The sequence below is a fragment of the Dama dama genome, chromosome 13 (assembly GCF_033118175.1).
Source record: "Dama dama isolate Ldn47 chromosome 13, ASM3311817v1, whole genome shotgun sequence".
Taxonomy (NCBI): Eukaryota; Metazoa; Chordata; class Mammalia; order Artiodactyla; family Cervidae; genus Dama; species Dama dama.
In genome coordinates this window covers 22,805,968-22,831,767 of record NC_083693.1, presented here as the reverse complement: position 1 = coordinate 22,831,767, position 25,800 = coordinate 22,805,968, and the positions used below count along the sequence as shown (strand labels likewise).

The 25,800-nt window shown below is 59.6% G+C and overlaps 1 protein-coding gene across 1 annotated transcript in view; it reads right to left on the bottom strand.

Moving 5' to 3' along the window:
* Positions 1–7,030: 7,030 nt before the first annotated feature.
* The window catches only part of RGMA (repulsive guidance molecule BMP co-receptor a), a 48,822-nt gene continuing 30,052 nt past the window's right edge, over positions 7,031–25,800 (bottom strand). The window contains exons 3-4 of the mRNA XM_061158621.1: positions 17,537–18,051; positions 7,031–9,417 (exon numbers count right to left, since the gene is read on the bottom strand). Coding sequence (XP_061014604.1) covers positions 8,695–9,417; positions 17,537–18,051 — 1,238 coding nt within the window. The 3' untranslated portion in view covers positions 7,031–8,694. The remainder of the gene's footprint in view (positions 9,418–17,536; positions 18,052–25,800) is intronic.

The window sequence follows — 25,800 nt, the reverse complement described above, 5'->3', positions numbered from 1 at the left end:
ACCCAGGTCCTGGCCCCAGGCTCGCTGTGCCAGGCAGGAGGGTGCAGAGGCGTTGAGGTCTCGGGTAGTGGCTGCAGCAGGGAGGGGAGCTCCGTGGGCGCACACGGGAGGGCCTGCGGAGCGGGGAGGAGACCCAGGGTCCTCAAAGCAGCCGGGCTGAGAGTTTGGGTGCCGGTGAGACCACCTAACTTCAGATCAGGTTGCTCCCTGATTGCCATAACCTGAGCCCGGTGTTAACCTCTGCAGGGTGGGGACCAGGGTTACCCGTTTCATGGGAAGCAATGCCCGGCCGGGCCAGGCATCCTTGCAGGGTGAGCCACCACCAAGGTGGCCTGGGCCTGGTGACCTGTCCTGAGGTCCAGCCCACTCTCTGCCCTCCCTGCCCTGGGGGAGGCTGGAGATGAAGGCTCCGTGGGCCTCCCTGTCTCCTTTGGGGGCCACCTCTTCCCCCACCGCTCTGGGCCCCTGTGGCCCCCGGCCCCCCACCCGGGGCCTCCCAGCCTCTTCCTCTGAACCCTGTCCTGGGCGCTCTATCCTCTGCACAGAGCCAATGCCCCTTCACTCCCTGGGACAGCGGACACAGATGGGAATCAGATCAGCCAATTCCTGTCCTGCTGGGTCCTAATTCAGGGTTTCCCGGATTTGGGGCCTACAGATACAGGGAGTGGAGGGTAGTCCTCTGAGATCTCTGCGTGCTAAGTCACTTCAGTCGTGTCCGACTCTTTGCAACCCTATGGACTGTAACCTGCCAGGCTCCTCTGTCCATGGGATTCTCCAGGCAAGAACACCGGAGTGGGTTGTCATGCCCGTCTCCAGGGGATCTTCCCAACCCAGGGATCAAACCCGTGGCTCCTGCATTACAGGCGGATTCTTTACTGCTGAGCCTCCGGGGAGGCCTTGAGAGTTCTAGAAGAATTTAAATTTCTTTATGTTTTCATTTCGATGAACATCTTTCCAGTCATTAGGAAGGGCAGGAGGGAGAAAAGAAGCTGGGACTTGAGGGGTGTATTGGAGCTGAGGGATCCATGTTGGTTCTCCGGTGGTCGAGGGGACTCATGACCACGACAGGCTTCCTAGGGTCGGCGGAGCCAAAGGCAGGGGGGCGGATGACAGGCAGTGGACATGGCAAGACCTTGGCCCAGGCGGCCCCACCTCGACTTCCATCGCATGGGGAAGGCCCATTTAGCGTCTGTGAAACATCACCCATTGCTTAAATTAATGCTATCCCTGTGTGTTTTATTGGCCTTGTAGTTTTGTTTGGGCTTAATTAATAAATGTCTTGATTTTATAGTTGAGAGAAGCTATAATTATAAAGATTCTATCCCTACCTCATAAATTATCAAATGGACTCCCAGCCCTGGAGGGGCCTGGGGAAATATTGGCCCCTAGAAAGCATCTGGATGTCATGTGTGTTTGGGAGCCCTGAGCTGGTCGTGGCCTTGACTCATGAGTGAAGGAAGCAGCCTGAGCGTTAGGCAGGTGGGCAGATGCCCCCATCTACAGAGGGTCGGTTACCGGTGCCGGACTGTGGGCCTGTTGCTTTATTGCGCTTTCTCCTTGAGTCCTCATGAAATTGCCATGAGGTCGGACTTATCCCCATTTTCCAGCTGGAGATCCTGAGGTGCAGAGACTTGGAGTGACTCACCCGTGATCACACAGAGAATTGGAGGAGCTCAGATTCTGTTCCAGCTTCTCCTGCCTCTAAAGGCAGAGCTGGTCCCTGCCCCGTCCAGGGACTTCTCTGTAGGGTACTGTCTTATCCTCCTGATGGCCCTGTGACCCTGTCTGGGTCCTTCCCCAGGACTAGAGATGGGTGCTCAGGGCCAGCATGTGCTGGCTCAAGGCCAGAGAACAAGGCAAGCGATGGGAGGACCGGCACTGGGCCGTTCCCCCAGCGGTTCTCATCTCCTCCTTGCAGTTCCACCCTCTGTGATCTGTCCTGGGCAGTGGCCTGGGATCCCTGCTGTGTCCCCAACAGAGAGCCCAGCCCCAGACACGTCTTAGGGCCTCACTGAATCCGTGTGGACTAAATGAAGTGTCCCCGATCAGACGTGCCAGGGGCACGCCTACCAGTGTCTGTGCAGATGAGAAAGAAGGGAAGGTTGGACCCCCCAGAGGGAGGGGCCTGGGCACTTCCTGGAGGCATTTACCACCCACCTCCTCCCACCCGGGAAGGATGCATCAACTCAAGGAGGCAGATGTTGGGGCTGCTCTGTCCTGCAGGCCTTGGCATTGACCCTGGGGGTCCAGGCCCCCCCGGCCTTGACTTGAGGGCTGCCTGCTCGCCAGGCCCGTCTGATGGAGCCCAAGAGTCCAGTCACCTGAGCCTCAGGAAGGAAGCAGCTGGATGGGGCTCCTTTGTGACCCACCAGTCCTTGGATCAAACAGTCAGCAGATGGCCCTAGCCAGGGCAAGGTGGGGGGCTCTGGGCTCCCTGCATTTGGGAGTGGGGTCTGCACCCGCAGCTGCAACAAGGCCATCCCCCAGCTGAGGAGGGGGGCTGATGACTGCCCCTGGACAGTGGTGACCCTACCAAGGATCTACAGGTGCCTTTGACCCCGAGACTCTCAGACTTCAGATCTGGGGGACCCGCTTTGCCCTCCTCTTTCTCTCCAGGGTCCATCGACGTCCCTCTACCCACCCAGCCTGCGGGTGAGGGTCTGGCCACATTCCCTGCCACCCCCAGAGCAACGAGAACCTTGGCTTGCCACCACCCCTGCTTTGGGGACCCTCAAGTGAGGGGCAGACGAGTGGCATGGTGTTTACCTGGAAACCAGAGTGACAGCCTCTGCTTTCTAGGGCTCTTGTGAAAACGGTCACAGCAACTGTGAGTTCAGGGCAGGTGCAGAGGTCGGCATTTCGTCTGCAGAGGACACGCAGTCATCTTCCCTGACGGCTGACAGCGCCAAGGCCGAGAACCGTCACAGGTCGCCTATCACACAGGGCTGGGCCCCTGGGCCGGGTCTGGTCCTGGAGCCTGGGCTCTTCTCTCTGCCTGGGTGCCATCCGGGCCCACCAAACCCAAGGCGCAGTCCCCACTCTGAGCTAAGGCCTGGCCCTGGGCCGGGTGGGACTGGTCCAGTCGACCAAACTCTCTTGCTGGTTCCTTTCTGACTAGCTGCGGACTGCTTCTCTACCAACTTCCAATTGTCTTAATCCCTTGCGAGTCCTGCCTTCAGTGGGTCCCCCTCAGCCCGAGCCAGCTCACCCACGTTCATAAAGCACCCCAGCCCCAGAGACAGCCGATGCTGATGCTGGGCTTGTGCACAAGAGGAGCCTGGAGTGAACCTGAGACCCAGGCCCTGACCTGTTTCTAGCAGACGATTTGAGCATGTTCTTCCCCAGGCAGATCTGCTTGGCCACACTCCTTTGCTTTGGCTCCAGAGGGTGGCCTGAAGGGGGCTCTGATTTCTGTGGGAGGGAGGGACGAAGGGGACAGAAGTGAGTTCAAGTGCAGAAGAATTCGTGAGGCTTTGCAACACGACTCTGGGTGAGGCTGGGGTGGGACAGGGGTCACGCCTGCTCCCACACATCATGACTTGCACACCTGCTGGCCGGCACAGTTTCTTCATTAAGCCCATCCTTCTGAGACCATTTTTTTTTAATAGCCTGGTGGGCTATAGTACACGGGGTCACAGAGAGTCAGACATGACTGAAGGATGAACATATAGTGAGACACAGCTGAAAAAAAGAAAAAAGTGAAAGTGTGAGTTACTCAGTCAGCTCTGCGGCCCCATGGACTGTAGCCCGCCAGGCTCTTCTGTCCACGGAATTCTCCAGGCAAGACTATTAGAGTGGCCAGCCGGTCCCTTCTCCAGGGGATCTTCCTGACCCAGGGATGGAACCCTGGTCTCTTGCATTTCGGGCAGATTCTTTACTGCCGGAGCCATGAGGGAAGCCCAGTACAGCCTGGCCACTGGTTACGAACTGCTGGGTTAGGGACCCATCTCGCACGGGTAGTGTGTGTGGTCTCGGCCGCATCCCCCAGCACCCGTGATCATGGAACCCAATCAATCAAGGGACAAGCACAATGGCAAAGGCAGGATGAGGGTCGTGTCTTGTGGCCTCTCTGTTCTGCCAGGGCGTCGGGCCCCATGTGCGAGGGGATTTATGAATGTTAGCTCACTGGATTTCTGTAATGGCCTTGGGAGGTAGGTACTCATAATTCCATTTTACAAATAAGGAATCCAAGGTTCAAAAAATCCAAGGGAGACCACACAGTCAGCGACGGGCAGAGCCAATCTAGATGCCAAGTCGGCCGGCCGCCCGGGACCAAGAGCCATCCCCGCTCTGTGCCACCCCGTCCCCACCCTGCATGCTGGCCTGACTCTGATGAGACCCCTCTGGCCTGGCCCCACCGGCTTTCACCCCAGAATCTGCCCCCTTCGTTACGAATGACCCACGCTGCTTGGTGTTTAATGGCCCTTCCTCTCCTGTCTTCCCTCCTTAGGAATTCTGCCTCGCCGAGATGTCCAAGTTCCCGGTGAGTGGGGATGCGGCGAGGAGAGGGCCGGAGCCCTGTCTGCTAATGCACTTACCTCCAGGCTCGGGGCCTTGGGGCCTCTCTGCTCCAAACGCAGCCCACAGAGCCAGAGGAAGCCGCTTCTTGGGAATCATTTAACTCACGACTCCGTGTTCCATATTCACAATGAAATGCAAATTTCCATGTTCAGGAGGGCAGCGAGTGGCATGGTACTTGGAAAGAATTCCAGCTGGTAGAGTTTAAGGTCCTGAACACGTTCCAAACCAAGCCTCTTATCTGGCGAGTGCCATAGCCTTTTCATCTGATGGCCTGATTTTTTCCCCCTCTCTCCTCTGTGCCCCGGCTTCTTAATAATCTGTTCTTCTGTGCTGGCTGAGTGCCAACAGCTCTTGGTGGTACTCCCACCACCCCCCTCCCCATTGGTGTTCATTTCATCCCAGTTTCTAGTGAGGGTGGGCGGCCTATCAATTTGGGCGACTGGGTAACTGGGTAAGGTGTGTGGGGGATGTCCCAGCTTTTTCGTGTCCCTTCTAAGCTGGTTCTTCCTCCCAAAGCCCAGACTCCTGGTTTTCTCTGGTGTGCATGTGCTAAATCGCTTTAGTCTTGTCCAACTCTTTGCAGCCCCGATGGACTGAAGCCCGCCAGGTTCCTCTGTCCACGGGATTCTCCAGGCAAGAATACTGGAGTGGGTTGCCGTGCTCCCCTCCAGGGGATCTTCCCAACCCAGGGGTTGAACCCACATCTCCTGTGGCTCCTGCATTGCAGGTGAGTTCTTTACCGCTGAACCACTGGGGAAGCCCCCCACCCCCAGCAATGTGTGTGCTAAGTCGCTTCAGTCGTGTCCGACTCTTTGTGACCCCACGTACCCTATAGAACCCGCCTCTCTTAAGTCTCTTGCTTTGGTAGGAGGGTTTTTTAACCACTGGCGCCACCTGGGAGGCCCTTGGTCCTCTCTGGGAGCCTGCTTAATTAAGCACGAGGCTTAGAAAGAGCTCCCCGTCTACTTCAGCTTTGGAGCGCTGTGCATGCTCACTGTTTCTCGGTTCACCGCGCTCCCAAGCTTCCGGGGTTCCTGTGGCCCTCTCCCCTGCACTCACCCACCATTTCACTCAGCCCCTCTCGCATCAGCACAGCAGTGACACCAACGCTGGGCACTTGCTGGGTGCCAGGCCCTGTCCTCGGTGCCTCCCAGGAATTAACCTGTTGAATCTTCAGACAGCCCCATGGGATGGGCACCCCCCACTTTGTAAGGGAGCTGATGGAGGCTCAGAGAGGTGAGTGACTGGTCCAAAGTCATGGAGTTGGGAAAGTGGAAAGACTAGGACGTGGCCTGGCCTCACAGTGCAGCTCCTCTGCCACCTGGCCTTTGGTGTCACGGACTGGCAGGGATCTGGGGGGCAAAACGCACCTCGGTGTACATGTTGGCCCTGCCCTTGCTAAGGAACCCCGGGCCAGTCAGCCCACCTTCCTGAGCCTCTTTTGGAGTCTGTAAAATGGGCGTGCATTTTACACACCTGACTCACTGGACAGCTTTAAAGTGGGATGATACTAAGTGTGAATTTTTTTTTTTCCGCTAGGGATAATTTAAAAAATCTTTGTTGATTTTGCTACAATATTGCCTCTATGTTTTTTGGTGATGCTGTATGTTTTTTATGATGTTTCGTTTTCGGGGATTTTAGCTCCCAACCGGGGATCAAACCCACACTCCCCGCACTGGAAGGTGAAGGCTGGACCACTGGACCGCCAGGAGGTCACTGCGCTGTGCTGTGCTTGGCTGCTCAGTTGTGTCCGACTCTGTGTGGCCCCATGGACCACAGCCCGCCAGGCTCCTCTGTCCATGGGATTCTCCAGGTAGGAATACTGGAGTGGGTTGCCATACCCTCCTCTAGGGGATTTTCCTGACCCGGGGATCGAACCTGTGTCTTTTATATCTCCTGCACTGGGAGGCGGGTTCCCTACCAGAGCGCCACCTGGGAAGCCCAGGGATGTCCCTGGGTGAAACTTGCACACAGCCAGTACAGAAGCGGGCCCCGGCAAGCTCTGGTTCTCTGCTCACCGCTGGGCCCTTGGCAGCGCTATCACCCTCTACCTGGGCTGCAGGTGAGGTGTGGGGGGGAACCTCTGGGGAGGGAGGCAGCTAGTCCCCGCTCCTGGGTCCCACACTGAGGGGAGAAGCTGAGATGACTCCTCCCAGATCTCAGGCCAGCCCACCCCAACCTGGTCCCAACCGCCCTGCACGTTCCTGCAGCACGCGGTCATGTTTTTGGGATGATGCCAGCTTTGCAAGGGAACCTGGACCCCTCAAGTCCCAAAGACAGCTCATAGCAAGGAAAGTGATTTCAGAGAAGTAGGGGGCTTTGGTTGTTTAATTGCTTCCCCTTCTGCAGGCATTCACAACACTCAGCTCACACACACACACCCATATGCTGCCCACTCCCAGGTATATACACCCTGGGGATACTCCCCCCACCAAGGGGACACCCAACACCCCCAAAGGAAGCAACATCCGTTGAGAAAACAAACTCTGACACACAGTCCAAAAGAAAATAACAAAACAAAAAAACCCCCAAACTTTACTTGCATTTAGCCATTAATAAATAATTTACAGTATGTACACGCGGTGACACGCCACACAGGTCGCAGACGCTGGACACAGTGAGGGGCCCCCACTTCCAAGCAGAACGTGATCAAACACAACCAAAATAAAGTGCTTCACTTTTTACTTCCAACATAAGGACCATCTAAAAACCAGCAGGGAGGGGCCGGGGCCACACTCCCGCCCGCCTGCCCGCCCAGCCCGCAGCTTGGCAGGGCTCCGAGGGGACCTCTTGGAGGGGGAGGCGGGGACCAGTCCGCAGCCTCCTGGGCCAGTGTATGAGAGGTCCCCGGGGTCAGCAGAGGGCGGCCGGCGGGGGGACAGTGATGGGGGGTGTGGGGCTTGCGGAAGGGGGGCCCCGGGGGCACGGCCACGCCTTTGGGGGCGGAGCCCAGCCCGCGGAGCCCTGGGGGCGGGGGGGGTCTCTGAAACAGCAGCGGAGGCGGGACTGATCTGGGGCTCCTCGGATGGACAGCCTGGCTGACCTACGGTGGGGAAGTCTCCGTGTGGCCGCGGGGCTTAAAACGAAGTCTGAGCCGGAGGGGACCCTACCACGGATGCTAAGGGCTGAGACGTCTTCCCGCTCCTCTCCCTGGAAGGCAGACGTGTGGGTGGGCAGGGTGGGGAGCAGGGCTGTGGGCGGGAGGGGGCAAGCGAGGAGAAAGCAGAGGATGAGGGCAGGCCAGCTAGCCCTCTCCGCTGGGTCCCCGGTCCACAGCCTGCGGCCCCAGCTTCCCTGCCCGCCGGCTCTTACCACCTGCTGGGGAGCACCAGACTTCAAGGCGGGTCGTTCTCCGTATGGACAATTTAGAAACAAAGGTTCGACCTCCTAAGGAAGGTGTACGGGAAGGGGGTCGGGAGGACGGGCGGTGGGGGTCAGGGGCCAGAGCAGGTCATTGCTCAGAGCGCGCGCCAACGTGCGGGGCCGAACCTGTGCCCAGCTGGGGGGCGCCTGCTGGTCTCTCCTGGGCTCACGGGGAGGCCACAGGTGGGAAGACACCGGGAGGGTGCAACGTTTTGGCCAAAGAGTTCCCTCAGTTTTCTACAGACGCCAAGCAGCGCCCTGGGGCGTGTCCTAGAAGCCCAGCAGGAAGGGATGCCCTGCTCAGGGGTCCAGCCTGGGCCGCCCCCGCCCGCGGCTTCGTGTGTGCGAGTGTGTAGAGTGTGTGCGTGCGGTGGGCGCAGGCGGCCCCGGCGCGTGTGCAGCAGTCAGCCGGGCCTCTCTCAGTGCATTGCAGGGGTGGGAGCAGCTTGACGGTGCTGCCCTGCTCAGGGTCTCTGGCGCGGGGGTGGGGGGCTTCGGGTGGGGGCTGGGGCTCTGATCTGCACATTCATACGGTGGGGCGCGCGGAGACGGGTCCGGGGTGGGGGTGCAGCTCGCTCTCTGCACAGCTGGAGGTCACACACATCACAGCACCCGTCGCCACCACCCGGTCGCGGGCCCCCGGGGGGGAGGGCAAGGCGGGGACACCCCACGCCCCCCAGCCCTCGCCAGCAGGCAGCCCAAGGCGGCGGGGAGGTAACCGTCCCCCGCGGGTGAGCCCTGCGGGGACCGTGGGGCCACCAGGAAGCCACCGGCCCCCGGTGCAGTGAGGGGCTGCCCCCGCGGTCCATCCTAGGCGGCCCCCGGGAGTGAGGGCAGCAAGGCCAGGAGCAGGAGGGTGCCGAGGAGGGGCCAGGGGGCCAGGGGCGGCCCGGGGGCGGCCCCCGCCCGGCCTGGCGGCTCCCGAGTCCTCGCGTATAGGTGCAGCTTGTCCTTGTTGGAGTGAAGCATCTTGACGTCCTCCAGGGCGTAGTAGGCGGCCAGCGTGAAGTTCACGTCCCCTGTGGTGAGCAGGTCGAAGACGCAGGCCTGGTAGTACAGGTCCTCCACGGGCAGCTTCTCCTTGCACTTGGCCACGGCCGTCTCGTAGGGGAAGGTGTCCGGGGCTGGGGGCGCGGGGCTGGCGGCCGGCGGCTGGGGGGCGCCAGGACCCTCGGCCGCGCCGGCTCGGAAGGCCTGGAAGTCGATCTGCTGGTTGAGGGGGCAGCCCCGCAGGCAGAGGTAGAGGCCCTGGCTGTCGCGGTCCTCCACGGCGTTGACCACCTCCTCGGGCATGCGCACGGCGAACGTCAGGTAGCGGCCCACCTGGCGCACCACGATGGTGGTGCCGATGTACTTGGCCTGGATCTCCACGTGCTGGCCCGACACCTTCTCGGTGATCTTCAGGCTGTTGGCCCCGTGCTTGTCCCCGCCGTTCTTGGAGCCGTCGGCGAAGGCGGCCGGCAGCTCGTCCATCTCAGCCTGGTACACCTTCTGGTCCACGCACTCCTGGAAGTTCTTGAAGATGATGGTGAGCTGCGGGGGGAGGGCAGAGAGGCAGGGGTGAGACGGTGCTGGGGACTGCGGGGCAGGCCCAGCCCTGGGCTCATCGGATGCCCTGCATGAGCAGCAGAAGGCAGGAGACCCCAGGGCGCCCCAGACTGCCCCTTCCCTGTTTTGGCCATGTTCGGGGAGACCTGCGCTATTATGCATTTAATATTTTTCTTTAAGACAATTTGCTTAAAATTAAAAAAAAAATTATTTATAAACGGAACTTTAGAAAGTCCTTTTCTAAATAGAAAAGCAGCTCATTTACTATATGCAGAGGGGAATCATAAAATGACAAGCAGGGCTAATTAAAAATAAAAGGTCTTTATCCACTGTGGTAGGTTGAATAATAGCCTCCAAGATATCACGCCCTAAACCCCGGAACCTGTTAAAACTCCAATACTTTGGCCACCTGATGGGAACAGCCAACTCACTGGAAAAATGCTGGGAAGGATTGGAGGCAGGAGGAGAAGGGGGCAACAGAGGGTGAGATGCTGGATGGCACCACTGATGCAATAGACATGAACTTGGGCAAACCCCAGGAGACGGTGACGGACAGGGAGGCCTGCGGTGCTGCATCCCATGCCGCAAAGAGTTGGTACACGACTTGGTGACTGGACAACAATGGCAAATGGGATTTTACAGGTGGGATTAGGTTAAGGACACTGAGATGGAGACATGATCCTGATGGACTCTAAGTGTAATCACATGTGTCCTTGTAAGACAGAGGCAGGAGATCTTGACCGCAGAAGAGAAGGTGGTGTTTCCACGGCAGCAGACTAGAGGGACGCGGCCACAAGTTGAAGGATCCCAGCAACCAGCAGAAGCCTGGAATAAGCAATGAAGAGACTCTCCCCGGAACCCCCAGAAAGATTGGCCCAACCAACACGTTGAGCTTTTTAAAGACTCGTTTCAGACTTTTTGCCTTCAGGAGTATAAGGGGCTCAATTTCGGTCTGAATCACTTAGTTTGTGGTACTTGTTACAGCAGCGATAGGAAACTGATACGGTCCACAACCAAAGGACTGTAAGCCCCGGGCTGAATCAAGACAGCAGGTAGAACAGAAGAGACTGATGTTCACAGAAAGAACAAGCAGACAAAGTCCACAGAGAGGCAGAGGCCAGCAGAGGCCACGGTGGCGGGGCTGGCCCAAGGGCTCTCCCAGTCTGGCCTTGGCAGGAGTGGGAGGAAGCGGTGGTGGGGGGTGGGGGGGGTAGGTACTGGTCAGCAGAAGGGAGATGGGGGGCTCCAGGCGGAAAGGGCAGCTGCGGCCAGGGGGCAGGGAGGCCCATTTCCGCTGAGCCTGCATCCATGCAGGGGCTGCCCTGAGCTGCTGGAGAAGCAGAAGGCCAAGTAGCTCCATCAGAAACTCTCCTCCTGAGAACACAGACACCAGCTCACTGGCCACATTTATTACTAACGGGCCCAGGCGGTGCTGCAGGGGAGGGGACAATACCCCCAATTTACAGATGAGGACATTTTCGTTCAGACAGTAAAGTGACTGGCCCAAGGTCACACAGCCAGCAGGAGGCAGAGCTGGGACTGGGCTCTTGGTTTGGAGCCGCTGGGCATTTCTGGCCAAAAAAGTAATAGGGTGGGTGGCTTGGGGGAAGGACAAGAGACAAGCAGCCCGCGGAGTGACCTGTCTCCCATCATCAAGGGTGAGATGCGTAGCTGTGCCTTCCTTCCCGATGTAACAGGGAAGACTGAAGGGGGCGGAGACGTGAGTGAAGCTGGAACCCCCCACCCCGTTCCTGTTGTCCGGGGCCCGCTGTTTTGCCACTGGTGTCTCTGGGTGCCTTGACAGCCACGGCACCGCCCGGACCAAGGGCAGCCGGAACGTGGACTTGCAGCCTGAAGCCAGGCAGGGAGGAGGGGTGATGAGGGCAAGATGGTGCCCAGGCCTTTTGGGTCCCCAGCTAAAAGCCCACTCCTCAACCTCTGCAGGACCCCCAGCCCCCGTTCTCAGGCCTTGCCCCATCACCCCCACCACCAAGCCTGCAGAGGAAGAGCCTCACCACCTGGGGCACCCCGCCTCCCCGTGGTGTCTGGAGGCTGAAGGGCAGGGGGCTGCTGGGTTCCGGGGGCCGTGTGGCAGCTGAAGGCCATAAAAGTGGTCTGCACGGCTCTCCAGGCTAAGGGCAACGCAGCAATGAACAAGAAGAGTGTCTGGCCTAAGAGTGGGCGTGAGACAGAGCAAGGGCCCAGACCTGCCGGACGCCAAGGAGAAACCCAGAATGGCGGTGATGGGGCAGCGAGGGCAGCAGGTTTGGGGAGGGGCAGCCAGGACTGCGGGCGTGTGGTGGGCACAGGCTGGGGCCTGCATCTGCCTGCAGTTCTGGGGTGGCCAGGGGCACGGCCCGGAGCCCAGGGGGAGCTGGCCCTGGCTGGGGGCCTTGGGAGCAGGGGCTGAGAGCCCCGAGGACTGGAGGGGGCAGCCTAGCGGCTAAAGAAGGTTCCGGGCTGAGCAAACCAACAGGGTGGAAAGATCGAGAGCCCAAGGGAGGTGTCCCCCGCTGCGTTTTGCGGCTGCTCCGCAGGTCCCCTCACATAGTGTAAAGCCCGGGGTGACCAGCGGTGGATGAGGGCCCTCAGGGGGAACACAGACAAGACCCTGGCCCTTCTCACCCTGTTCCTGAGAAATGTGAAGATGAGGGAGAGGTCTCAGAGAGGCCGGCCACAGTACCACTTTGGGGGAACTCCAGGCCCTTGGGCCTTCCTGTGTCCCTGCCTCCATCAGAAACAGTAAACATTAGGGACTTCCCTGGTGGCCCAGGGGCTATCACTCACGCTCCCAACGCCAGGGGGGCCCGGATTCAATCCCTGGTCAGGGAATGAGATCCCACATGCCGCAACAAAGACCGAAGATCCCGCGTGCAAAGACAAAGACCCAACGCAGCCAAACTGATAAATAAAAATAAATATTAAAAAAAAAAAAAACATTAAAAACCACCTCGTGTAACTGCATGGGTGTAAAGACTGATACAGTCCAGGCTGGCTCACGCTGGTTTTCTGCTTCGGACTCTAAGGAAGGCAACCCTTTTCATGGGCCGTCGACGTCTGGGGGCGGAGGCGCTGGGGCTGCAGGGCCGGCGGGTGACTAGGCGGGTGGGAAGGGGGAGCACCGTCTAGTCCTCATGGGACTGGTGCTCAGAAGCTGAGGCTGGAGGCACTGTCCCAGCCACAGAGGGCGACGTCGGATGGGGGGGCCCCCACGTGCCTAGCTCCCAGGGCCCGGGGGTTCCGTTTCCCCATCTCCGCCCGGGAGGTCATAGCTGGTCCGGGAGGCGGTCCTCTGGTTCACTGAGGGATGTCCAGGAGGGCTGCAGCCCCGCCACTCCGCCAGGGGCCTGCGCCTCGCCGAAGCCCATGGCGCGGTCACTCCCCCACCACCCAGACCTGCCCAGAGACTCTCACCCCATGCGGAGGCCGCCTGCCTGTGGGGGGCGGTGGGGGGGAGCAGCCAGGGTGGTCCGGGCAGTGGGTGGTCCTTCGGGGGTTGGGGGGGGCGGGCCGTGGGCTTCGGGGCTGGGGTCCCTGCGCAGGGCCACACAGACACACGGAGGCTGCGGGTGGGGAGCGGGCCAGCCTCCCCGCTGCCATCGGCCTCCCTGGAACAGGAAAGGCTGGTTTCACTCTCCCCACCGTCGCTCGCGGAGACAGTCTGCTGGAAGGCTGACAGGCTGCTCGCCTCCTCTTGGCACCGGGGCCTGGGACTCAACCACAAGTAACAGCATGAAGGGGGCCTGTCGAAAGCGGGGCGGCCGGCTGCCAACGCGGCCACGGGCGCGGCTGCCGCTCCCGCCTCGCCTGCCCCCTCCCCCGGGGCCCGCGCTCCCCGGTCCCCCACCACCGGGTGGCGGGCGGAGCCCCGTGTCATCAGACGACCCAGGGCCAGGCCTGGGGCTGGGGGCTGTGTCCACACGCTGGGAGGAAGCAGTCCACGACCCCCGTCCTCACGGGCCCACACTGCGGGGGCGGGGGTGATGTCACGGGCCCAGCGGGTGAAAGATGCTGGGAATGCGAGTGCTCGGGGAACCTGCACGGGGCGGGGGCACGGAGACCCGAGTTCCTCCCTGAGGTTCAAAACGGGGTGCCCCCAGCAAGGCAGGAGAGAGCAAGGGGGGGTGGGCAGGACCAGGAGGCAGGCCCCACGGGAATAGGAAGCTGAACTGTCAGCCTGGGCTGGTAAACTCTAGATCCGGGCTCTCCACGAGAACGGGGAGCGGCGCTGAGCAGGGCTGGGCAGCGAGGATGTCATGCTTCTGGGTGAGGCACCGTGGCTGGGGAGTGCGTGCGGGCTAAGGTGCTTCCGTCCTGTCCGACTCTGTGCGACCCTATGGACTGTAGCCCGCCAGGCTCCCCCGTCCATGGGATTCTCCAGGCAAGAACACTGGAGTGGGCTGCCATGCCCTCCTCCGGGGGATCTTCCCGACCCAGGGATCGAACCCACGTCTCCTACCTCTCCTGCGTGGGCAGGCAGGTTCTTTACCACTAGCGCCACCTGGGAATTGGGGATTGTGAAGCCGGGGCTCCACTACCTTGGAGATAAAAGCCCGTACTCCGCCTGCTTCGGGGGTGAGCTCAGGGCCAGGACTTGCAGGAGGCCTTCCCCAGGGCTCCGGGTGGAGCCACCCGCCCTCCCCCGGACCCCGAGACCCTCAGCATCCCGCTGCCCCAGCCCCCGTCACGGGCGCCCCGGGCTGATCTCTGCCGTCCATCATTAACGCAGGGGCTGCTGGGTGGGCGGCGTTGCCTAGCACAGAGGCTGGCACAGAAGAGCCGTCTGCATCGGCGGAGGAACAAACACACCTGAGGCTGAAGGCCCACGGAACAGGCCGAGGCAGGCCGAGGGCGCTGGAAAGCAGCCACTGGTGTCTCTCCCCTGGGCACACACAGCCCTGGTCTCCGCCCTGCGGCCCGGGCCGGGCTTGGCCACAGACTAGGGAGCCTGCCGTCCAGCCTCCAGCAGAGCCCGCGCTGCCTTCTGGCTGACGGGGAGACCAGAGAGGGCGCTGCTCAAGCGCTTCTCCCGCCGGGAAGACGGAGGCGGCCCTGGGTCACGGCAGAAGGGGGCTGCCTTGATTAGGGGGCTCTGCGGCAGAGTGCCAGGCCCATCTGGAGGGTTCACGCCGCGAGAGGAAGGGAGGTGCTCCCTGTCTGCTTAGGCAGCTCTGCCGACCACGGTGCCCCCCAGTAAGCCGGCCACAGGGCAAGCATCTGAAGCATGTGGGTCAGATGAACGAATGAATGGAACCCAAGAACGAATGAATGAAGGAATGAACCGCCGCTGAACTAAGGGTCCCTCCGAGTGTCCAGAGAGCCCAGGGTGGCATGGAGGTGTTCTACAGCCAGGCACCTTGCCCTGGCCTGTAGGACTCCCGGATACGTGACCTAAAAGCTCTTTCTCTACCTCGTCCCCCCAGTCTAAGGGGCCACAGCCCCGCCCAGGTCTGGCATCACCCCTGATCCCGACGCCACTCTGGGTCAGGTCCCCCGAGGCCCAGAGTCCTCTCACACCCTCGGGAGCCTCCCTCTGCTCCCTGCCAGGAGGGGACGGGGAGGCGGGGTCCCCCTCCACGGCATGTTTGCTGCTGGATTTAGAAGCCACAGCCTCAGGCTCCCGACACTCATTTATCTTGGCTCCTGGGAGAAAGGCGGGTAGGGGAAGGGGCCGCAGAGAGCGCAGCCGGGACCTTGCCGCGGGCCCCCCTGGGTCTGCAGAGGGCTGGGCATGGGGAAGACGTGAGCCCACAACTCGCCACCCACCAGCCTTCATGGCCTGGGGCCAGAAGCCTGTAAGAGCACCCACGGGGCCACGGCCTGCTTGTTTTCTACCCAGCCGCTGGTCCCTGGAGAGATCCCTGTGGGCAGGCAGGGGCCACCGGAGCAGAGGGAGGTGGCAGGAATTTTCCTGGCGGCCAGGTCACCTCAGTGTCCTACCCTGGGGTGTGGAGGGATGAGAAGGAACAGAAACACCCTTGTGGGCCAGCCTGGCGCTGCTCCACACACTGCCCTGCAACGTGCTCTTCTTGGCAAAACAGACCCACTGCCAGATCGGAAGCCCCAGGGACTCTGAGGGCCAGGCCCTGGGAAGGCAGAGATATCCCTGTCGCCTGGGCTCCGATCACCCTGGGCCTCCTGGACTTGAGACCATGTCCTCTGGCTGAGTCAGAATGTGAGGTCACGGGAGACCCTCCCTGCAAACGGGGCGGGGGGAAGAGTCTGGAGGGGACTGGAATGTCCCATCGCCTGGGCCCCGGCCACATCTGGGCTGCCTCTGGGTGGGGCTCTGAGAGCAGCACTTGAGTCCTGCCACCCAGACCCTGAAGCCTCCCTGGGTCAGAAGATGACTGGCTCTTGGTAGCCTTGGGGGCTTCCAGGTGGGAACTGCCTCTCCTGACACCGAGAACCTGCTGGGCTCTGGAGTCCCCTGGCCCGGGTGAAATCCTAGCATGGTTTCCAGCCAAATGCACTTGGGTGGGGAGGCCACTTTCCCTCTTAAAGTCTCAGTTCTGGATGTGTCAAATGGAGGTGCCCCGGCTGGGGAGGCTGCCTGGGTGGCCCCTGGGGTGTCCAGGGGGCTGATGCCCTGTCCTCACTTGTTCCCTCTTCCCAGTGCCCCCTGGCATCCTGCAGCCCTGTCCTCCAGCCAGCATCTGTAATGCCTGTCATGCCCCAGAGCTTTAACTGGGAGCTTTAAACAAAGAACGCATCTGATCCCCACCCAGATATCTGGGGTCAGACCAGCTTGGGGCTCCAGAACCACTGTCATCTAAAATCTGCTCAGTTTGTAAATGCGCAGCCGCAATGAGAATCCCTGGTAGGGCTGTCACCCCCAGGAGGCTGTCAGGCCCACTTGTCTGGGGTGGGGTTTGACCCCTACTTGGCAGGAAGTGCAGTGATGACAATGGCGGAAACATACCTGCATAGAGGCTCCTCTTAATCAGGATTTGACACTGGACTTCTACCAAAATACAGTTTGAGGCAAAAGAGAAGAATACTCCAAAAGTTTGAAACTGAATGCTCTTGGGGTGTTTCTAAACTTTCCGGACTATTAACCCCAGGAAAAAAAATCCATCTTACATCTATACCCAATGTGCAGGCACATAAACAACAGCAACTAAGTTTCCTGAATGTTTACTCTCCCACTTAGAAAGCATTCACAAGTTGCCTTTAAGGCAGGCTAGGTTTTGCTATCTTGTTCTACTCTGCCCCCCCAACAAATCTATGCCTATGTGCTAGCTTGTGACCCCAGGGTGCTGATTTCAAAGACCCCTGGTGGATGGTGGCTGGCAGTTAAAGAAACATCCCACTCTAGGCAAAGGGCAGAGGTGGTTCCAGGGTATTTTGTTGTTTAGCCGCTAAATTGTTTCTGACTCTTTGTGACCCCATGGACTGTAACCCGCCACGCTCCTCTGTCCGTGAAATTCGTCAGGCAAGAATACTGGAGTGGGTAGCCATTTCATTCTCCAGGAGATCTTCCCAACCCAGGGATTGAACCCATGTCTCCTGCATTGGCTGGTGGACTCTTGACCACTGAGCCACCAGGGAAGCCCTCCAGGGTGGTTTGCTGTGCGGTGCTGCGCTTAGTCACTCAGTGGTGTCAGACTCTTTGTGACCCCATGGACTGTAGCCCACCAGACTCCTCTGTCCATGTGATTTTCCACGCAAGAATACTGGAGTGGGTTGTCATGCCCTCCTCCAGGGCATCTTCCCAACCCAGGGATCGAACGGCAGGTCTCCTGCATTGCAGGCAGATTCTTTACTGTCTGAGCCACCAGGGGAGGCCAAGAATACTAGAGTGGGTAGCCGATCCCTTCTCCAGGGGATCTTCCCCACCCAGGAATCAAACTTGGGTCTCCTGCATTGCAGGCGGATTCTTTACCAGCTGAGCTACCAGGATGGTTTACCTGATGACAAAGAATGTCCAGAAAATTCCTGCCTAAATAACCAGCTCATTGACTGACAATAAGAACATGGTGGGTGCAGGAGGCGTCTGGGTCTGGTGGGGGAAAGTCTGGGCCCTCCTAAGCCTAGGGCCTGGTGCTGTGACACCCTGCCACCCCGTCTCCCCCCTGCCTTGCCACCCCAGCGTCCCCCATACCTTGCTGGTGGCGGTGGCCGCCGAGCCGGGCAGCACCGGTGTGTTGGTGACCTGCACGTTCAGGTAATTATTGTCGATGAGCGGCCAGGCACCCTGCACCTTGCAGGTCTGGAAACGGTCTGTGAAAGTCCGGAGGTGCGGGTCCCCGAAGAGGCCGCAGTGCGTGTAGTTGGGGGCGGCTGCGCGGTTGTGGAAGCTCTTCTCGTAGTGGCAGATCTCCGGGCTGTCTGAGCGCTCCTGGCTGTCCCCGGGCGGCGGCAGTGTGCGCAGGTGTGGCTGCGACGTGGGGCCATCCTTGGAGCAGTTGTGCTGGCTCATGAGGTCCTCGATGCCATGGACCGCCGAGTGGTAGGCCAGGTCCCCCCGGCAGGTGCGCGCCGTGCGCCGCGTGCACAGGGCGTAGGTGCGCAGCGCCGCGCAGAACTCGGGGGCGTCGTCCGCGGCCGGCGCGTGGCTGCCAGCCGTGGCGCTCCAGAACTCAGAGTTGCACTTGAGGATCTTGCACGAGAAGGAGGCTGCAGGGACAGAAGGGGGGCGCCTTCAGGTTGGAAATGGTGAGCCTAGGCCTCCGGAACCCTCCCACGGGCCAGGGCGGCGGGCACGTGCAAGGGAGGAAGGTGGCCTCATCCCAGGTCCCGCAGGTGATAGGCGGTCCAGTGCAAGATCGTCCTGCCTACCTTCCTTAATGACCCTGAGTGGCCAGCCCTCCGCAGGCTTAAAGGGTGAGTGGAGCAGCGCCCCCATTTCACTACCCCCCGCCCTGCCCCGCAAGCTCTCTCCCCACCCTTGTGCCTTTGACACATTCATATCAACAGCAATCTGGCAGGGAATGAAGCCCCGATATTCAGTATGTGTTCCAATCTCTGCACGAATCACTTAACTTCTCTGTGCCTCAGTGGGTGCTCAGGCCTGTCCCACTCTTTGCGATCCCAAGGACTATACAGTTCCCCAGGCCCCTCTGTCCATGGGGTTTCCTTGGTGAGAATACTGGAGTGGGTAGCCATTCTCTTCGCCAGGAGATCTTCCCCAGCCACGGACTGAACCCACAGTCTCCCGCATTGCAGATGGATTCTTTACCACTGAGCCACTTGGGAAGGCCACCTGCCTCATATATCTATCTAGAATATGGGGTAATAATATTATCTACCCTATGAGGTTGCTCAAAGTGCTGAAGGACTTACCCCTGCATGGGGCATAGAGCAGAAGCTCAGTGAATGTTGGCCACTGTGATTATTCTTTTAGCCCTGGTTCCCTGGCTTCCTCTAGAGACTAAGGGCAGCTTCCCTCTCGGTACCGTAGCTCCACACACTATTCTCCTGCTCTGGACAGCAAGCTGGGATGCAACTAAGAGTGATAACCTTGGATGTGCTCTAATTCATGCCTTTTTTCCCTTAAGGGTGCTCACAAGCTTTGAGACCTTAGTGATAATTTCATTGTTGTCACTCCATGGACCATAGCCCGCCAGGCCCCTCCGTCCGTGGAACTGTCCAGCAAGAAGACTGGACTGGGTTGTCATTTCCTCTTCCAGGGGATCTTCCCCACCCAGGGATTGAACCCGTGTCTGTTACATTGGCAGGTGGAGTCTTCACCACCGCCCCACCTCATGCCTGAGAACTGTGACTTTAACACACCTGAATCTTGCACCCCCACACACGTAAGCTGCCCTTTCCCACCCAGCCTCCTGGGTTCTTCTGTTCAGCTCATGACGACTACACATGGCAGCAGGAGGGAAGCTTCTACACAGGCTTCCAGGGGCAAAGGGGCAGCAGAGCAGCTCGGAGGCCCAGCCTTTGGTGTCTCAGCCTGGTGAGCAGAGGAGAAGCGGGGCTCTGGCTCCAGCCACCCCTGGCTGGGCCACTAATCTGGCTGTTAACCTTGCAAAAGTCTATTTACCTTCTGATATTGGCTACCTGATGCGAAGAGCCGACTCATTGGAAAAGACCCTGATCCTAGGAAAGATTGAGGTCAGCAGGAGAAGGGGGCAACAGAGGATGAGATAGTTGGATGGCATCACCGACTCAACAGACATGAGTTTGAACAAACTCCAGGAGATAGTGAAGGTCAGGGAAGCCTGGCGTGCTGAAGTCTATAGCGTCGCAAAGAGTTGGACACGACTGAGCGACTGAACAACTTGCTTTTTACCTATACAATCAAGCGGGGATTAAAAGCAGGGACAGAAGTCCATGAAGGCAGGCTTCCATAAGCACTGTGTGGGCCGCCACCTGGCCCCGTACCTGGATGCCTGGATGACCTATCTTGAGGCGCTTGCTCACCTCTGCAGGAGCAGACACCACGCTCTTGGAGCAGATGTGGCCCACCTAAGTCACACATCTAGGAAACAAGATGCTCGTCCTAAAATCCAGGCTTTTCCTCTAACGTGACCTGTATTTGTCACACTGCTGGTAAACAAAGCCATTTCAGGTGGTATCTGGGTGAGCAGTCTTCTTTTGAGAAGTTACATATTTACTTAAAGATGTATTGTGAAAAATAAAATAGATTTGATAGGACAGCTACAGAGTTCCCATTTTAAGTTGAAGAAGCATACCGACCTAAAGAAGCGGACTTGGTAAATGACAGGTGACGAGGGCCGTGAACAGCTGCCTGGCCAGGGAGACCCCCTGTGCGGCTGCCCTTCCTGAAAGGCACATTCCTGGCCCAGGGCTCCTTTAAAAGGCGTCTAGAAGGGACTTCCCTGGTGGTACAGTGGTAAGAATCCTCCTGCCAGCGCAGGGACACGGGTTTGATCCCCGGTCCAGGAAGATTCCACATGCAACTAAGACTGTGTGCCTCAACTCCTGAGCCTGCACGTTCTAGACCTGTGCTCTGCAACGAGAGAAGCCACTGCAATAAGCAGTCCGTGTACCGCCAACAAGAGAGCAGGGGCTGCTCTCCGCAACTACAGAAGGCCAGGGCAAAGCAACGAAGACCCAGGACAGTCATAAATTTAATTTAAAAAAAAAAAAAGGTGGCTAGAAGATCTCTGGGCCTCCCATCTTCATGATTCTCCAACCTGTGGAAGAGGCCCAAGGGCCCAACCTCCCTGTAGACTGCAGATGCTACCGTGGCCTGTGTGGGAGACGGTAAAGGAGACCCTCGAGGCAGAGAGGTAGGTGTGGAGGGGATTGTGTAGAACAGGCCGTGTGGAGAAACACAGGTCAGAGGAACTGGCCTCTGCAGCTCCCAACTCTCCACTTCTGGTCTGCATAATGTCCACTCCAGTAGCCTCAATGATTCTGAAGCAGGTGAACTGCCCTGACCTGCTGCCTTCTCAGAATTATGGAAGAGGTATCTCGGAGGAAACCATCCCAGAAGGACTGAGCCTCGTGCTGCATGGCGGCTGCTGTGGCTCCGTCCACCGCCCACCAGCCCTGGGCCCCCCTCTGGCCCTCACCACGCCCAAAGGACATGAAAAACAGTGTGTGTCCCTTTATAGCCAGACCGCTGCAGCACTCGCAGGCCTGCGCTGGCCTCAGCTCTCCTCCGGAGCCCTGCTGGGGCGGTAGAGACGGAAGTCCCAGCCAACTGACTGTGTCCCAGGCTCGGTGGCCAGGGCCCTGGGCAGCCCCATGGGCAGGCACCAGAGCACCCCATCTCCTGAAGGAGCAGAGCCAGGCTCAGGGAGGCTGGCTTTCTTGCCTGAGGTTCCACTGTGAGGAAGAAGCAGGGATTGCATCCGGCCCTGCAGGTAAAGAACCCCCCTCCCAATGCAGCAGACGCAAGAGACGTGGGTTCGATCCCTGGGTCGGGAAGATCCCCCTGAGAAGGGCATGGCAACCCATTCCAGTACTCCTGCCCGGGCGTCCCAGGGACAGAGGAGCCTTGGGGGGCCACAGTCCACGGGGTCACACAGAGTCGGACACGACAGCACAGCACAGCCTCAGACCAGAAGAGCCCAGGCCCTCAGCAGCGCCAAGATTTCAGACAACCTTGGGGCCTCCATGATCCATCTCCAGCGGCCACTGGGTGGTTCGGGGCACACCCCCCACAGGCGGGCTTCAGGATGACCGCGCCTGAGAGACCCCCACCCACCAGGAGGCCCACACACTCTCTGTGGTATTGCATCTACACACTGGTTCCTAGGGTCTGTTTCTCAGGGTGCAGCCGGCGGTGGGCTGGGGTCAGGACGGTGCCCAGGGCAGGGCCCGCCTGCACTCAGACGGTGTGGGCTCCTCACCCCCGTCATGTGTGGCTCTGTTTCCCCCAAACATGCAATGCGGGGTGTCCTAGCTCCACCGCCTTGAAAACTAGGCTCAGAGCAGTGTCTCAGAGCTCTCTGGGGTGTCTGGAACCCATGGCCGAAATCCGTCCCCCCAAAGGGAGTCCCTCAAATGCTCGGGGGCCTGCTCAGAGGGCCGCTCCTCAGATGTCACTGCGCATCAGGTGGACCTGAAATCTGCATTTCCGCCAGGCCCTCTCTTCTCATCAGCAGTCACAGCCTCAGCGGGGCCAAGTCCCCCCCCCCGCCCCCCACTTCCACCGCCACACGCACAGGTCTGGACGGTGCCGGGGCACTTGGTCTGGGCTGGGGGCCAGCGAGGAGCAAACCCAGCAGGGAGCCCAGCGGCCAGCGTGGAGTGGCCGGGGCGGGCAGCTCTCATCTGTTCATCCCTGCTCGTCCGGGCGCCTTGTCTTGAGCCCCCAGACCCCCAGTCACGGGGAGCGACAGGGGGGATGGCAGCCCCGCCCGCCCCCCAGGTGGCGGCAGAGGATGCTCTCCTGCCTTCCCTGCACCCAGAGGCCTCCATCCGAGCAGGGCGGCGGCGGTGGTGGGGGCGGGGAGGCTCAAGGGGCTGAGCTCGAAGCTCTCAACCTTCCGGAGAACATTCGCGATGCTGTCACCCGGGACTGGGCCGAAGAGGGCGAAGTCTGAAGCCGCTAGTAGCGTGTGCGCGGTGCTGGGCGGGGGTCTGGCCTGAGGTCCCGCTCTGTCCCCTCCTAGCACTTGTGGGGAGTGGCTTGGCCTCAGTTTCTGCATCTGTGGGGGCAGCACCTGCCTCAGAGCCGGCTGGGGACTGAGGAGGTGGACGGGGGGTGCCTGGGACCAGTGGGCACTCCCCAGATCAGAGTCCCTGCCAACAGTCTTGGAGGGGGACACATACAACCCCCGTGGGGTCGCGGGTTAAAAGTCACACCACGGCGGGGATGGAAGGGCACTAGAAGGAAGCCAGCACCTCCCACTGCCTCCTCCCCCGGGAACCCAGGGACCGCCTGCAGCTTCCACGCCGCTGCCTCCTGCTCAGGTCAGGGCCCTGGCTGGCCCTGGAACTCGCCCTTCCGCCTTGACTCAGATCAGAGTCTGGGCAGCTCTTCCTGGGTCCACTCACACCCGAAGGCCCAGCCCCACCTGGATCAAGCCAGGACTGTGATGCCTGTGGCCACACATCCCCGATGTCCTGGGTCTTCTCGGGCCTCGCACATCTTCCTGGGTGTCTAAGAGGAAGCCCAGGAGCTCTCCTCATAATGGAGATGCTACCGATCAGGGTGGGGGAGAGGCTTACAAGAGGCCACTGAGAGTAACAAGAGCCGGGGCCAGAGGTGGGGGACCCCGTCCCCCTCTGCCCTCTCTCCAGGAGGTCGTGCATCTCTTTCCCAGCCCGGCTGCCGTCATTTCCTGGGGGGCGGGGGGGGCTCCCAGGGAAGGGTGTCGGGGATGCCAGAGCTGGACAGTCCCCACGGGTGGGGAGCCGAGGGGTCCTGACCCCCTTGGAGCCATCCTGCCACCCTGTGTCTACTTCTGTAAATCACAGGCGGAAGCTCTCCCCACGGCCACCCCCCAGGTCAGAGACTTGATGTAATCTGGCCCAGCATCAAAAGGAAAAGCTCTGCACTGGGGCGTCACCTGCCAGAGACAGCCCAAAGTGGCTGATTTTTATGTGCCGTTATCTAAAAAAAAAAAAAGCCAAACCACCTGAATTCCAGGCAGTAAACCTTAGCCTTTTCTGATGTGAGTGTTCAAGGAAGGAAGGAAGGCAAGCCTGAGAGTTTGAGACATCTTATTGTGAGTGGGAGGAGGAGGTGAGCTTTTCTGAGCGAGGCTTCTTGTTGCCTTCTCTGCTCAGGCCTGGCTCCTGCAGACCTCACTGTGCGGCCAGGCGGCAGCTGAAGTGTGCAGAGCTGGGGCCTCAAAGCTCTCCTGAGCTCCTGTTGCCATCTCGGATGGCCCCGCTGGGGCAGCTCTCAGGGAGCCTGTGCTGACCCTGGGTACCTGAAGCTCCATCTCAGGCACCCAGGAAAAGGCTAAGACCCTGCACAGACTTTACACTTCTCGGAAGCCTACGACGCCTGTTTTGTGTTTGACTCAAGGCTCTTGGGACTTAGGACTTTGGGGATCAGCTACTAGGAAACAGATGAGAATCCAGGGGCTGCAAAGACACTGGCCAGCCAGGGTCACCACTAGGAAACCCCTGAATTCCGTCTGGTGCCCCATGATGCTGGACACTTGGCTCAACGCAGGCTGGGACTGTTATGGGAACCAATGACTGAACAAAACTGCCCACCCTGGCCAGGGAAGACAGTAGCCACCTGCATGAGTTATCTTAGTAACAGGAGGTCCTGGTAAGGAACGAGGAACTAAGAAGCTACCAGCAACCGCAAGAATTCGGGAAAGGTAAAAAGGAGACAGGAGACACTGGTCCGTATGTCCTACCAGCCTCCCAGAATCCTTGTTGGAATCCATCCTTCTCGACGCATGTACCACCAGGAAGGACTCTGAGTCAGAATGAGGGGCCAGAGACAACCCGGAAACTAACCCCATCCCCGGAAGACCTGGGACTGCCAGCCAGGTGGCAGAGCAGTTCTGGGTTCCCTCACCCTCCTGCTCTCCACCTTTCCCAATAAAGTCTCTTGCTTTATCAGCACGTGTGTCTCCTTGCACAATTCATTTGTAAGAGTTAGACAAGAACCCACGCTCAGCCCTGGAGGAGGGCCCCCTTGCCACAGCAGGACTTGGGGACCTCGGGGATCCATTCGCTCCTGACTTGTGCAGTGAGGCCCAGGGCTTCTGTTTGTCCATGCAACTGGCTTCATCGAGATCACGGTAACTATGGATCGCTTGGTGGGCAAACTCCAGGTCGGTCTCCCGACGTGTAGCATGGAATTTTAAAACCCAGGGCCTGAGAGCAGACACAGGTCAACAGTTTGCACCTCCAGCCAGCCCCCGGGGCAGGAAAGCCCCCTGCCCAGCGGCAGCCCGGCCTCCACTGCCGCAGGAGCTCTGCTGGGCCGGGCCGGCCCCTCCTGCTCCTGACAGCTCCAGCTGTGGACCCCACGTCTGCCGGCTCACGGGAGATGGGTGGGGGCTCTGGTCCTTCTCTAGAGCCACAGGGAAAAGGCTCAACAGTAACCCTGCAGATACTGGAGATGGCCCTTCGGCTGTCCTGGGTCACCTTCCTTGGGCCTCACGGAACTGTGTCAACCATCCACGCCCGAGCCGGGGTGCCACTTCGTGCCCACAGATCCCCTGAGGACCCTCTGACTCCCGCACTCGTCACTCAAAGCACCTGTATCCCCTCCCCTGGCACCCCACCTCTGTAACCTTTCACTTTGTGGGGAGGTGGGTTCCAGCCCAGTGGCTTGGTGGTTAAAAAAAAAAAAAAAAATATATATATATATATATATATATGCCTGCAATGCAGGAGCCGTGGGTTTGGTCCCTGGGTTGAGAAGATTCTCTGGAGGAGGGCACGGCAACCCACTCCAGTGTTCCTGCGCGGAGAATCCCATGCACAGAGGAGCCTGGAGGGCTACAGTCCATGGGGTCGCAAAGTCGAACATGACTGAAGCATCAGAGCGTGCACGCATGGGCTCCAGTCTGCCTTCCTCGAGGTCTGAGACACAGCAGCGAGAGAATCACAGCCCCACGGCTTGCCTGACTTAATTCTTTTCCTTTAAATAGCAACCCAGAGCCTCTTGGAACAGAAAGGCGGGGGGCGGGGGCGGGGGGCCGGGATCTGGGAGCAGCAGCTGTACAGACCCAGGCAGGATGGAGATATTTATGCACTGCCGTGGCATTAGCTGCTTTCGGAGACCTCCTTTGAACTGTTAATCAAGCCCAATCTTTCAGAATAATAGCCTGATTATTACCGCCTTGTTTGCATAACAAAGAAGCCCAATAAAACTCAGTTCGCCGAGTGCCGAGGGGTGCGAAGGCCGGGCCCCAAGAAAGGAGTCTTAGGAATGCGGAGCCGCTCCTGCGCCTGAACCCGGGAATAAAGACAATGCAATTTGCCACCGAGAAAAGCCCAACAGACCAATAAATTACCCTC